Genomic DNA, 13,591 nt, shown 5'->3' on the forward strand with positions numbered 1-13,591 from the left:
GGGGAGAGCTAGATAAATACTAATTTTTTAGATAAATATTTTAGTGGACATAAAAGCCAGACATTATCTTAACACTGAAAAAAAAATAAGTTATGATTGATCCCTGTATCTCCCATCCAACTGCCATGTCAGCAGCTCAGCGTGGGGTTTCTCCTTAGCCCATGCGGATTTCACAAAGGGATTCTAAAACTCATAGCACCTTTCAGAGAGGAAATGGATTTCAAAAAAAATAAACGTTTAATGAGTAAAAGAATCAAACCAAATCGCTTCGGGATAGTATGTCCGGGGTTAATAGAAAAGCCACCGACTCCAAGAAGCAGGCAGGTCCAGGGTGAGGTGGATGGTAACTGTTGGCCCCGCCCAGGCTGGTGCTTCTCAGGTCCTCTCCCTTCACACTCTGGCCTCCGTGCACCCCACTTTATTTCCGGTGCTTTTCCATTTTCTCCATGGTCTTGTTGGAGTCAGCAGGACTTTGGTCTCCTGGGTTCATATAGGACTTGTCAATGGCGAGCAAAGCCTCCTTGATGTAATTCTGCACCGCAGACACCGCGGCGCAGATGGCCTGGCTGCCAAAGCCATGAGTTATCAGACTGAAATGAGACAGGCAGTTTTGTATGTTCGTCTCCAAGACTGGAGTGGGCCTGTTGTTCCCGTTGGGTGTTCGATCTTGAATCAGAAGGTCTGTGAATTCTTTGCACACTTGCCTGTGGAGACAGTCAGTTGGTGAACTTTACCTGGCTCGTAACAGACTAAATCTCCCTGATCCTATTAGAATAAATAAGGAGAATGTGTTTACTTACTTTCTATTGATTAGTGTTTTTGAGACATCTCAAAAGGTTGCAGGCTGGCCTTGAACCCACAAAGGAGCCAAGAACAGCCTTGAATTTATAGCTTTCCTGTGGGGAAGTCTTCTCTGTTATTCTTGGTCTATGCAGTGCTGGGGATCACGTGGGGATTGCATGCACGCTAGGCAAGCACTCTTAAGTGAGGCATTCTGGCCCCATACTAGTGTTAGATCGCCACACCTCCATGCTTAGCACCTAGCACATGTCAGGGCCCGAATGCCCAGAGTCCCCCAGTGCACACTCCCACACGCCAGGGCCCGATTTCCCCAGTGCTATCTCATTTAACCTCGGCACCCACAAGAAGAGATAAGTGGATTAAGTCCAGTCACCTGGCCAAGGTCAAGAGAGCCAGTCTCAAGTAGCCCAGACTAGCCTTGGAACTCACTTTGTAGCTAAGGATGACTTTTAACTTTTGCTCTTCTTGCTCCCGCATTCCAAACGCTGGCATTACTTTACAGGCACACACCAGCTCCGTTTTATACACCACTGGATCTGTTTTTACGTGATGCCGAGGATGGCTTAGCTTTATGCACAGTCAGCAAACACTACCGAACTACACAAATTCTCAAATATATGCAAACGCAATGAGCAGGGTGTTGTGACTGCTGTGAGCTGAGTCAGCAGCCTCCAAGCCACCTGGGATGGAGCAATTCACCATGGCTCCCTCTTCGAGGCTCTACTAGAGGCTGCAGCCGCTCTGGCTGGACAAGGCTCTAGCCATTTCCTTTGGCAGCAGAATTCTGGTTGAGAATTCTGCACAAGTCAAATACTCACTGTGCTGCCAGCAGCATACTCTTCCTCGTGGCCATCTCATTTCGTCCCCCGAGATGTGGTCTGGTTAAGTAGTCGGCCACTGCTTTACTGGGAAATTCAGCCTCGCACACATAAGCAAAGTCCCGCGCCAAGTGGACGGCTTCACCTGTGATGATCAGGGTTGAGGGTAGCTGTGGTCAGTACAGTTACTTTGCCTTGTAAACTGAAACCAGATACAGGACACTTTGAGCTGTCGTTGGGTGCTCACTTTTCTCTGTGTCATTTGGGGTGAGGTGGGGTGGCAGATTGAGACAGGGTTTCTCTGTGTAACTGCCCTTGGCTGTCCTAGAACTCAGAAATTCACCTGCCTCTGCCTCCCCAGTGCTGGGATTAAAGGTGTGCACCACCACCGCCTCTTTGTTATTCTTTAATTGTCCATGTATACACCTATGAGTTTGAGCGCTGCTACACGGATGTTTAGGGGTTGGTTCTCTTGGTTTGAGGCAGGATCTTCTAATGTCCACCATTGCTTCATACTTTGGTAATCTAGAATCTTTGTTTCAAGACTGGGTTTCACTCTGTGGCCCTGGCTCCTGTAACCTGTGGACCAAGATGGCCTTGAACTCAAGAGCCAGCAGCCCCGGTGTTAGGATTAAAGGTGTACACCACCACTCCTTAAAAAGAAAAAAAAAATTCTAAGAAGTGAAGGTGGGAGGCTCAGGAGTTCAAGTTCACTCTAGGTAACACAGTCAAACTGGGAGACCAGAGACCCAGTCTCAAGAAAAAAAAAAAAGCCAGTGTAGCTTGAGACCTGGTGTTTGGCATTCAGGAGCCTAAGGTTCAAGGCCACTCTGGGTTTAATCAGCAATACTAGAAAGACAGTGGAGGGTGGGTGTTTCCTAGACCTGTCCCAGCTCCAAGTTGAGGGGTGGGAGAGTGGGAAGCAGAGTAAAGAGTAAGTGGGGGGGGGGGGGAGAATCATCATTTGTTCTCCTAGTAAAGGTGACCTGGCTTCAGGGTTCAAACCCCGATAACTCCAAAAACCCAGACTGTGGAGAGGCAGGCCTAAGGTGAGTCAGAATCCAGGTGCCATGGCTGGAACGCCCGATCTCTTGTTTAAATTTCTCAGTGTAGTTAGTAAGGAAGCCTGGCAGAACCTCATCAGAACTACCCCCTCCCCGTTCTCCATGCAAGACAGCTGCTCTCTCTCAGTGAGGCTTTTGCTGGCCCTGACCTCCAGAGGTACCAGAGAAGAGGCTTGGGGAAGAGGGGGTGGTTCTGCCAAGTCCCTTTCAGCACTGCAGACATACCATGTGGCATTCAAAGACAGCTCTGCTCTGGAGAGCCCGCTTCTGTGGCCATCCTCAACCTTAACCAGTCAGCACAGTCTGGGTGGACAGCACAGGGGCCTGGGGACTTTCGCTGAGGCACTGGCGTCTAAGCCCCTCTTCCTGGCTTCCTATAATAATGTGCCCCCCCCTTTTGGTTTTGTTTTAAGTATTTACTTTTCTTTTAAAGGCTGCATGGCATTTTTGGCTACCTTCCAGGTGGGGGAAGGGTCTACATTCAAAATCCGCAGTGACGTAGCTATGACCTGAAGAAAAGGGCTCATTTGTAGACCAGGGGTTTCATGCCCTAAAAAATCTTTTGATGGAAAGGAAGAAATGGGGAACTGAGCCAGTGCCCATTGCATCTCTTGAGCAGGATCCTTACACCCACAGCTAGGAAAAGCACAGCAGAAGATAGCAATTGTGACTTTTGATGGGCCTACCATCCACAGACAGCACCTCAACTCTCAAAGCTAGTTCCCCTCACAAGGAACGGCCTGCCGCTCCGTAGGATTTCATAGGTTCAGAAAAGTAAAATTTTAGTAACAACGATCAGCTTTCTGAGTGAAGACCCCAAACAACAGAGGTGTGAATGTCACGTTATCAGGCAAAGAGTCAGGATTCACAGCAAGGGACATACAGTCTAAACTGCTTTCATTTCTGCGTGTGGCTCTCACTTGTTACAGTAAATGTTTCCTCCCGCAGTCTTGAAGTCAGACGGTAAAAATGAAAACTCAGCTGCACTGACCTTCCACGAGAGACGTGAGCAGGGTGACGTGGGCGGCTTTCCTTCTCCCAGCTGGAAGGTTCAAGCCAATTTTGTCCAACTTCTCCCGCAAGGACCGGCCTCCGTTTTTGGATTTTGCTCTGTGGGAAGAAGAATGTTGGCTACTCTCAAAGAATAAAAAACAAAGCCTCCCCCAGCCAAAAAAAAAAAAAAAAAAATCACAGAATACTGCCACAGTGGGGGTGAAGAAAAACCTTTAGCTAGCAGTCCCCAAGAAACTCCCTGGGGGGACAAAACACTCGAAGTTGAGCCCCCCCCCCCCCCATGCAGCTGGTGCGGCCTGATCTCAAATGCTAACCAGTTACTGCTGTTCTGCTGTTTTACACCTTTTGCATTTGGCACTTGGAAAAGAAGCCAAGCACTAAAAAGCTCTCTTTCCGCAGATTAGAATTCAGCGGTAAGATATAAAAGTTACAGAAATGATAAAAATACCTCCAGGCCCTCACACACAGTCACCTTCAACTGCCCATCCCCCAGGGGGCCCTGAACATGTGTCACCTTCGGAGCACACCTCCCAGGAGCGAGGCATTTAGGCATTCAGGTGGTGACAGTCGCCTCTGTACCTCGGCCACTGTCACTTTGTATTTGGACGTGGAGCTGAGCAGGGACAGTCTTCCAGGAACGGAGCAGAAGACCTCACTGGGGTTCATAACGGCTCCTACCAGGTCCTTCTGGCAGGGAAGGCCCAAAGGGTTCTTGGTCATTGAGATGGGTCCTGTGGGGGACAGTAGAACAGGTGCTGTCCTGACACTAAAACAGGAGGGGGCAGAGATCTCATCAAAAGGGCAACTCAAAGCTGAATTCAGCCTTCGGTAAAGTCTGCACACAGAGCTATGTAGTGCAAGAAGACTTCTAAGAGCCTCGTTCGTTCTTCAAAGGCTGCAGTCTGAAATCATGAGCTAACACCTCCGGAACCTTAATTAGTCGAGATTCCATGTGTGGAGGAGTTGGGTTTTTTTTTTCTCCCAGTTCCTGGCCACCACAGTAATCTGTTTAATTAAAACATTTGCTTTCTGAAGACTGCTTCAATACGAAATAAATGGCATCCTCCCCCTCCGTCAGGGAGCTGAAACTTCAGGACTCAGATCAGTGCCGCTGACACCAGGGGATTCAGAAACACAGATTAACCGGCTCAGGTTAAGTTTAGCCGGAGATGTTAGTTTGTTTTCCAGGTTTTTCTCCCAACCCTGCCCACCCTCTTCCAGTTTACTTTCAAGACCACAGATACCTGTAATTTTCGGATGCTTCCATTTCCCCTCAAACAAACTGATAACTTTAACTTAATCAAGAGCCACCCACTCACTGTAGCCCGCCTTCCCCAACCCCCTCTCTCCTATAAAATCCCTAAAGGCTGTCCTTATTAAGGCAGTACATTAGGAGTAACCGACTCAACAGTGTTAGAGTCAAGGGCCTCTCCAATAGCTCTGCACGGCAGAGGAAATAAAATCCCTCCTACAGCAGCGAGTGTCCAGCATTAAAACTGCTTGCTCCCAAGCTTGAAACAGGACTTCAACCTCTGGAGCCCAAAGAGCAGCAAGAGAAAACGGACTTCTGCAGGTTGGCTTTCCATCTCCCGCCCCAGACAGGGACTCTCAGTGTAGCACTGACTGTTCTGGAACTCTCTCTGTAGACTAGGCTGGCCCCTAACTCCTGAGATCTGCCGGCCTCTGCCTGATAGTATTAAAGGCGTGTGCCACCACCAACTGGCTTGGGTTGGATTTTGACCTTTGTACAGATCTACACCCCCTCCCACCGTGATAAACTTTACTTCTAAAAAGTAAAATTAAATCAATTTGTTCAACAGTTAAAAAACTGCCATAGAATCAGAAAACGTTTGATCTCGCTTTCAAGTTAAATTAAAGTCTCCCACCTACAATGCCAGCACTAGGGAGGTTGTACATGAACAAAATACCACCACCACCAAGAATCTTTTAAAATTTACAGGTCCTCAAAGTTTTTTCGTTCAGGTCAGAAAATAATGTCTCTTTCTCCTTCTACAAAGGTAGGAGACATCGCCAGGTCCCCCCTCACTAGATGACCCACGTTAACCACTTAACACTTCCACTTTGCCAGAAAAGGGACAACTTCCCAGGTTGGGGTCGCACCAACAGTGGTCAATGTTTACCTTTGCGAATGACAGTCTGATCATGTAGAAGCAGGTGCGGGTCGTCCACATTCTGGGGAGGAGAAATGACAGTTTCTTTTAAGTTTTGGGGAAAGTGGAGCGGCTGGAAGGTAAGTGAGGCGGTAAGATGGCCTCTCCCTAGCCCCTGCGGCTCACCTGCACCTCCTCAATGGGGTGAGCCATGTCATGCAGTCCGAGGTTTTCTGCCAGGCCAGCGGCTTCCAGAGCGTGTGCGTGTGGCAGCAGCAGGTCGGATCGGCGGTAGGCTTCCCGCCGGGCACTCACCGCACCCCCTTCTAGCCCTGAAATGTGGGGTAGCAGGCCGGCAGGGCGGCCATGGTGCGGGGCCAGGCTAGCGCCCTCCTGGCTCTGTCTACCCGGCCAGGCCTGCTGCTGGCTGCCGGTGGGCGCAGGCTGGTGCAGGGGGTTGATGGCAGCAGCATAAGCCTCCCCCAGGTGCGAGTAGGGGTCAGCGGATTGCGAGTATGCCAGCTGCTGGTAGGGCGGCGGGAAGTACGGGGGCGGCTGATACTCTGCAACCCCGGTGTGCGAGAGAGGTGGCGCGGGGCTGTAGAGGTGTTGTCCGGCAGAAGAAAGGTGGGGGATGCGCGGGTTCCCATTGCTGCTCGCATCGTGACGATCCTGGGAGAGAAACAGCAGAAACCCGGTTAAGACGAAACCCCTGCTACAGCGAACAGGCAAGCCAAGGGAGGGGCACCTGGGCACCCCACCAGGCTCGCCCCACCCGTCTCGACCCGCCCCCGAGCCCTAGGGCAGCCGGGGACAAAGCACCCCAGGGACTTCGTTGTAAACCACAGTCTAAGACCTGTGGGAACGAGTCCTCCGGGCACACTGGAGAACGCACGGGAGCTACGCTGCGGGCGGCGCTCGGAGGTGCCAAGGGCGAGCTCCAGGCCACCGTCGGGGTGAGGCCGCGGCTGTGGCGGTAATCCCCACCCCAGGAGGTCGGCGTGCGGCGAACTCGGCGCAAAGACCCCTCTTTCACCATCCCGCCCATGTTGCTGCAGCGCGCCAAAAGGAGCCTGCGCGGATAACGCGCGAAGCCGAAGAGCTCATTTCCCCCGCCCTACGGACCACCCCGCCCTCTCACTCCCTTCAAGGCGAGGTCGCCGCAGGAGTGTCGTTCCCAGGTAAGGCCAGACAGTTCGGCCGCAGGGACTCGAGCGCCAACACGCGGGACCGGAGCTGTGATCCTTGCTAGCCAGGCCCGTGCCTTCTGTGCCTTAGGAAGAGAGGTCTTCCAGCCCAGCTACGGTCAAGGTTCTCACACATCCCGGTGCGGAGAAGGAATGAAAAGACTCTGCCAAATTGGGCAACCTTTGCCTGCGCACGTCCCCTCGCCTCAAGGCGGTCAGGCTTAATTCCTAAAAGATGTGTCTTCATCAGTCCCGGGGGTCACAAGGGTACCGGGGGACACAGGAGCGGGGCACTGTCGCCCCCTAGCGGAAGTGACCGTGCCTGCAAGCAGGGGCAGCCCCTCGAGGTCGTGCGGACGTCGTGCGCTCCCGCAGCCTGGCTGTCTTGGCTCTTCTCTCCTCGCGCCGCCTGAGTCTTCTTCCTCTTCCCGCTCGTCGCCTCCCTCCCTCCTACTCTCCGAAACTCTAGCTCAACCTGTCCGACAGGCTGGAGTACTCGCGAGCGCTCAAGGCCCCATCCTGGCCTCACCCCCACCCCTTAGTCCCCAGCCCCCACTTCTCTTGAAAACGAAGCTGCAGCTGTTTAGATTTTTTTTTTCTTTCCCGAGGAGGTAGCGGGGCAGGTGACAGGCGCGCCTTGGAGAAGACTCCGCAAAGGTGTCCCTGGCAGGGAGGCCTCCGTGGACACTTTGGACAGACTTCGTGGGAAAAAGCCACGGCGCTCTTCGGGGAAAACGGAAAGGGGGGGGGGGGCGTGCGCTCCGTTGGAACCCACTGTTGAGCTCTGCAGGTGGGTCTGCCACGCGTTTGCCAGGCCTCGTTCCCGAGGGACAAGACCCGATTCAACAAGGGACTCAGGAGGTGGCCAAGGGGTGTCCGGGACTGGCCCTCGTCCCGCCCAGAGGCGAGGGCTCCGCGCGAACGTACCCAGCCACGGCCTGCGGCCCGGGGACGCTGCTCAGACCGGCGGGGCTGCGTTCCCTAGCCACTGCTCACCTCGCAATCCTCTTCATACTTGACATTATCTGTTATTTTCCACAACATGGCGTCCGGCGTCCCCCAAAAAAGTCGCCAGTTAAATCCAGGCTCCCCCCACCCCCCGAGCGGTAAATCCACAATCGGGGTCACGGTGGCCAGGCGTCTGCCGCCACCCCCGCCACACGCGGGCCTCGCTGTCCTGGTCACTGGATGCGCATCGGTGGTTGTGCGCCTAGATGTGGCCGCCGTGGGTGTGTAGAGGCCGCCGCCGTGGACCGGAGAAGCCTCACCCTCAGTGTGTCCCGGCGATAGCCGGGGGGACCCGAACGCCTTAATGAGAAGGAAATTATCATAACTCCTCCCCGGGGGCCGGCGCGGAGGCCCAGGCGCCGGGCGGGGCAGCTCCTAGCCAGTCCCTGCCTAGCTCCGCCCCGCACCCTGCCTGGCGTCTTGCAGGACCGGGCGTCGCCAGGGGCTTGCAGGGGCATCAGTGGGCGGTCTCTGACAACCGCAGACCCATCGCGGCTTCCTATGCCAGCCCTAGGCACACCTGAGATTGGCAGAGCTGACAACCGGGATTTCCCCACCTCAAGAACCTTTCTCCATCCTCTAAAAGATGGACGTCACTTAAGAGAGACTCCTCATTCCGAGGTGTCTCATCTCCCGGGGTTTCCTGACATCCCGCCCCAGCCGCTCCAGAGACTCGAGAATTGGGCTGGGAAGCAACTGAAGCCCCAATAAGCCCTAGTGTCTCCCCCTTCCCCTCTCCCTGGGCACTTTATTGTACTGCCCGCTGGGATAAGGGGGGAGGGCTTGTTTAGAGTCCCCCCCCAAGCTCTATCCGCTCCCCCACCCCAGTTCTGAAGAGGCAACTCACCGTAATACCGGCTCAGAATAAATCGGACAGCGGCACGTCACCGCTGTCGCCCGAAGGTGTATCTCCGGCTGCTGGCTGCAGCTAGAGGAGACCCGAGTTCCCCCACCCAGGCCCATCCCTGCTACGATGCCCATCCCTGCAGTGTGCCTGTTCCGCAGCTGGCACGAGCGGGCCATTCAGAAGCCTCAACTCGCCCGGGGAAATAGGTTCCAGGCAGAATAAACCTCCAGCGCAATGGGCAAGGTGGGGTGAGGAGGAGCCGGGAAGTGGGAGGGGGCTACAGAGAAGTCACCCTTGGAGAGATGGACACTCCTCATCCCACAGAAAGGCAGAAAGCAAAGCTTCCTCCCACAGAATGCTGCCGAGCCTGGGATTTACCACTCAAGCCCCAAAACAACAATGAATGTTAATGTTTTTAAAGTCAAGAAACGAAATAAATTGGCCCAATTATTATAACTGATTTTTTTTCATTTCAAACACAAGGTCGATAATTCTCCAGAGTTAATTTTGTTGGTCTATCCAACAGTACATGGAGAGTGACTTCAAACGTTCAGAGGGAATTGGAGGCAGGGACTATTTCGGTTTGATTCCGAAGCCAATTATGCAATCCTTGATACCATCAGCCCGGTGGCCAGAACCTGTAGTGGACGCGCCTCCCCCATCCACAGAATAAAGTCGTTTACCATCTTCCTGCTCCATCTCTAGGATGTATAAACATTTCTTTAAACCCAGATCGGCCTAAAATAAAGTAACTATAATTAAAATAGATGTCTTTCAAGCCAACCGTTCCCCGTCACCTTAGAGAATAAGAGTAGCCACCCACACGCAAGGAGGTTTTCCGACCAGTTGAGCTAACAAACCCAAGTAGGAACCGCGGGAACTAAGGGGGTTTTCCGAGTGCGTTTAAAAGAGGCTCTCAGTCCTGACACTAAGCTTCCGAAACACAGAGGCCTTAGCGTTAGCAGGAGAAGAGGGCACCTGCTCAAGGAAGAACCGGGTTCAGTGTGTCCGCATGCTGGTGCCCCCCAAAAAAGATCAGGTCCCAGGCTCTCGCCGGAAGGCGACCGAGACGCCCTAGAAGCCGTGTCTGATGGGGTCAGGTCCTCTCCTAGCCTGGGGTGTGGTTCGCCCTATCCCAGGCCCTCGCTGTTCTTCCCGCATCTGCGCTAGCCCAAGCAGCCCAGAAGGACCAAGTCGTTTCTGCTCCTGAGCTGCTGGCGAGGAGACAGAGGGCGCGAGTGTCTACGCTCGCCTCTCAGAAACCTGGGGACTTGGGAACCGCTTGACAAGGCGATTCATTCTCTCTAGAGAGACAACGCAGAGCTTAATAGAGAGGGCACGCATGACCTCCTCGACTCTGGGGGACCCTACCCCACCCACACCGGGCCTGAGGGCCGGAACCTGGACACACATCACAGTCCAGGTGCGGGAAGTTTCCGCCTTCCTTGAGCTCAACTTCTCATCCCTTGGCACCCGAACTCTAAACAAATCTATAACCCTCGTCCACGGAAAGACACGGACACGTGCTGCTGCGCCCCTTGGCAGTCAGGACCGGGGAAGGTGCCCACTCTGCACCACCCACACCATGCCTAAGAACTTGCTATGAGGTCCGGGTTCAGTTGAAGCAAAGATGAGGGAAGGGAAAGCTGTCCAGGGGCTTGCTCTGCCGCCCCCTAGGGAGCCTGGAGTCACTCACACTAAGGCAACCCAGGACCCACTCCCGAGCCAGTAGGTGGCCCAGGAAACCAGATCAGAAGCCATGCAAGATCAGAGGTGTATGCAAGGCCACCGGCGCCCCGAATGTAAACCACCTCCAAAGAAGCAGGCGTGGGTGACTCTGGCAACGCGGCTTGGGGGGGGCTTCACGCTTTGTCCCTGCCACCACCCCGACCCAAGGTCAGAGAAGGCAGCTTGGAGTTCTCTATAAACTGGACTGCCTCGCGACAAGACTCCTCTTTCCGCCTTTAAGGAAGGGGGCTCCCGAGAGCAGGTGGATCCCAAACACTTTCGCAAACGCGGCGCCACGTGCCGGGGCTCTGTTCCGCCCCTCCGGACAGTGAAGGACTAGGTCCTTGCCCAGGTTGGGCAGGGCCCTGGAATCTCGGGAGAAGGGTGTTCACCCATGCCCCATTCCCTTGTCCTAGCTTGGGTACGCGTTGGACCTAGGGCTTAAAAGAGCTCCCAAACAGGACGGTGCGATGGTTCGTGGGTAAAGGCGCTTGCTGCCAAGTTTAAAAACACAAATTGGATCCCCAGGATACACAGTGAGAGGAGTTAACCGACTCCCTCAAGCTGTCCACCGGCATACACACAGTGCACACACACTAAATACATACATAAATGAACACATACCTTTAAAAAATACAAAGAATTTCCAGAACTAAGCCTAGGGGTGCTGCTGACACCAATCCTCCGGTGTTCCAAAATAATACCTATCGATTTTTAAATTATAAGCGAAATAAACCCCACGCTAAGAGGACGCATACCCAGATGCCGGGGCCTCAGCTCCACTCAGGTCCCTGAACTGCTTGGCTAGCTCAAGGCCACAGAGGCCCAAAGCAGTTTCTCGGCCTTGGGTCTTCCTACCTGGCAACTCTTAACAAACAGACAAAATGACTCGGAATTAAGGATCCTTGCATCTACCAGGCTTCCAGCGACCCCATTCTGTCCCAAGTCTGGAACTCGCACTCCTTGGCTCAGCGTTGACCAAACCCATCTGGCTCTCTTCTGGAGCAGCTAAGGTGTGTTTGGTTTTAACTTCCTTCAAGCGGCAAAGTTGCCTGGTATCTAAGGCCTCTCTCCTAAATACTACAGAATCCCTAAGGAGGCAAGCCTGGGACTGCCCTACCCTGCCCCCGGGGACCCTCGAACACTTAGAAGGTAGCCCTGGCTTGTCACCTTCCCAAGGCGTACCCGGGTCGGTCCCCTTAGCGACGTAACCGCTCCGAGCGCAGGCGGGAGACCCATAAACCTAGAGGCCCTCTAGGGTCCTAGGCTTCCACACACCTCTAGGCCAGCTGAGCCCCGCGGCCTTAAGTTACTTATCTTAGTCGCCGCCAGGCGAAAGGGAGGCCCGCTGAGGCCAAGGACTGGCGAGGGCGGCGGCTCGACGGCGCCATCGACCCTGCGCCGGCAGACGCCCCGTCCAGCCCGCAGTCACCGCCAGCGGTCATCCTCTGCCTAGCTGGTGTCTGGAGTCTCGGGTACCCTGCCAGCTCCTCACCCTTAGCAACTGGAAACTCATGGCGTTAGCTCGCGAACCGTCGGTGAGCTGGGGTTTAAGATAGAAGGGCGGCCGAAAAGAGCTCCCCGAGGGCCGAGGCGTGAGCTGTAAACTCGCTCGGAGCGTTTATTTCTTAAAGGCAAAAAGGGGTGGGTCGAGAGTTCCAGGAGGCCAGCTGTCGCTATTGGAAGGCGCTCCTGGACTGGTCTCCTCCCTCCTACCTGGCCTCCCTCCCGCCCCCTCGGAAACTCCACCTTTGCAAAGGGTCTCCTGAGGTTTTAAAAACGTTTTGCTTGTGGGCATAAAAAGAATCTTTAAGAAAATTTAACTTCCAAGGCCCAAATCACTGACATTTCCATGAATTTTCACCCTCTTTTCCAGTTTTGATCTGACTTCAGGCACCTCGCACTCTCCCAGATGTAGCCTGAATTAAATTGGGGAGGGAGTAATGAATTATCGGGGTGATGTGGAAGGGCATGAGGCTGGGGGGGTCTTCAGAGGCTACTCTGGTCACTAAGGAAACAGTCCAAGTTCTCAGGTGTAGGGGTTGAAAAAGAGAAAACAAAGTGTACAGTAGAATGCGAAAACAGGCAAGGCTGAACACAAAACAGGAACAGATGTGTCTGCTCACAGGTGAACCCCTAACACTGGGGTGGCTGAGGCAGGAGGATGGAAAGTAAGGTCAACCTAGCCTACAGCAGTGAGTTCCAGGCCCGCCAGGGCCCCACGGTGTAAGATCCTGCTGCAAAAGAACAGAAATAAATACACACCGACCTCCTCCTACTGTGGTGGCCACGAATTGCCCGGTAGGGAGCTCAAACACCCCCAGAGACCTTTTCTCACTCCCGGGGCTTGTGGGTGGGGGAGGGTTCTGATGGTTTTCATACATAGCACCCTGTCCTGGCAACGTCCATGACTTTTGAAAGGCAAATCCTCCTGAATTTGTCTAACGTTCTAACATAACGGCTTATAAGAGAAAAGGGGAGTAGGAGAAACCGGCAACTTCCACCCGGTTTCTGCTTGATACCTTCAGGGTCTCAGGAGCCTGCGAAGCTACGGGTTTAAATGCTTCCGGAGATTTTACGACAGAGCCGCTCAGAAAGAAATGTAAATTTTTACCTGTGTAAAGCAAACAGTGATTGGAGCTCACACAATGCCACCACAAGGGGCTTGTTTGTTTGTTTTTGTTTTTGGCATTCTCTTCTAGTCACTTCTTGGGGGAGAGAATAGAACACAAAAAGTCAGGAAGCTTGCTATACTTGGGAGCATAACTAGGATTTTATGGAGTATGATGGTGGGGGTGGTTCTTTAAAAAAACCACCGACTCACGGTGGAGCTTCCTGCCTCAGCCTCCTAAGTGTTCTCGCCTGCTTGCGTTGCTATTGTTTAGAGTCCAGGTTCCTGGGCCTGCTATATTCTCAGGGCCACCTCTACAACCGAGTCCGGCACCAGGACTTTAGTTATTAATATAAAGCATTCTAATAGCAGCACAGGCTGCCCAGTAAATCCTGTCAGAGG

General features: G+C 53.5%; 1 protein-coding gene across 1 annotated transcript; it reads right to left on the minus strand.

The window, feature by feature from the left end:
• Positions 1 to 230: 230 nt before the first annotated feature.
• On the minus strand, positions 231 to 8,039 carry Tfap2c (transcription factor AP-2 gamma). Its single transcript, XM_041641886.1, has 7 exons — positions 7,992 to 8,039; positions 5,995 to 6,480; positions 5,839 to 5,890; positions 4,212 to 4,428; positions 3,675 to 3,793; positions 1,620 to 1,764; positions 231 to 704 (listed from the first exon to the last, which is right to left on the minus strand). The coding sequence occupies exons 1-7, from the start codon at positions 8,037 to 8,039 to the stop codon at positions 419 to 421; spliced, it is 1,353 nt and encodes a 450-aa protein (XP_041497820.1). The 3' UTR covers positions 231 to 418.
• Between the last annotated feature and the right edge of the window lie 5,552 nt (positions 8,040 to 13,591).

This window comes from Microtus oregoni, unplaced genomic scaffold (genome assembly GCF_018167655.1).
Source record: "Microtus oregoni isolate MIOR12 unplaced genomic scaffold, Mior012 000071F_ref0000514, whole genome shotgun sequence".
Lineage (NCBI taxonomy): Eukaryota > Metazoa > Chordata > Mammalia > Rodentia > Cricetidae > Microtus > Microtus oregoni.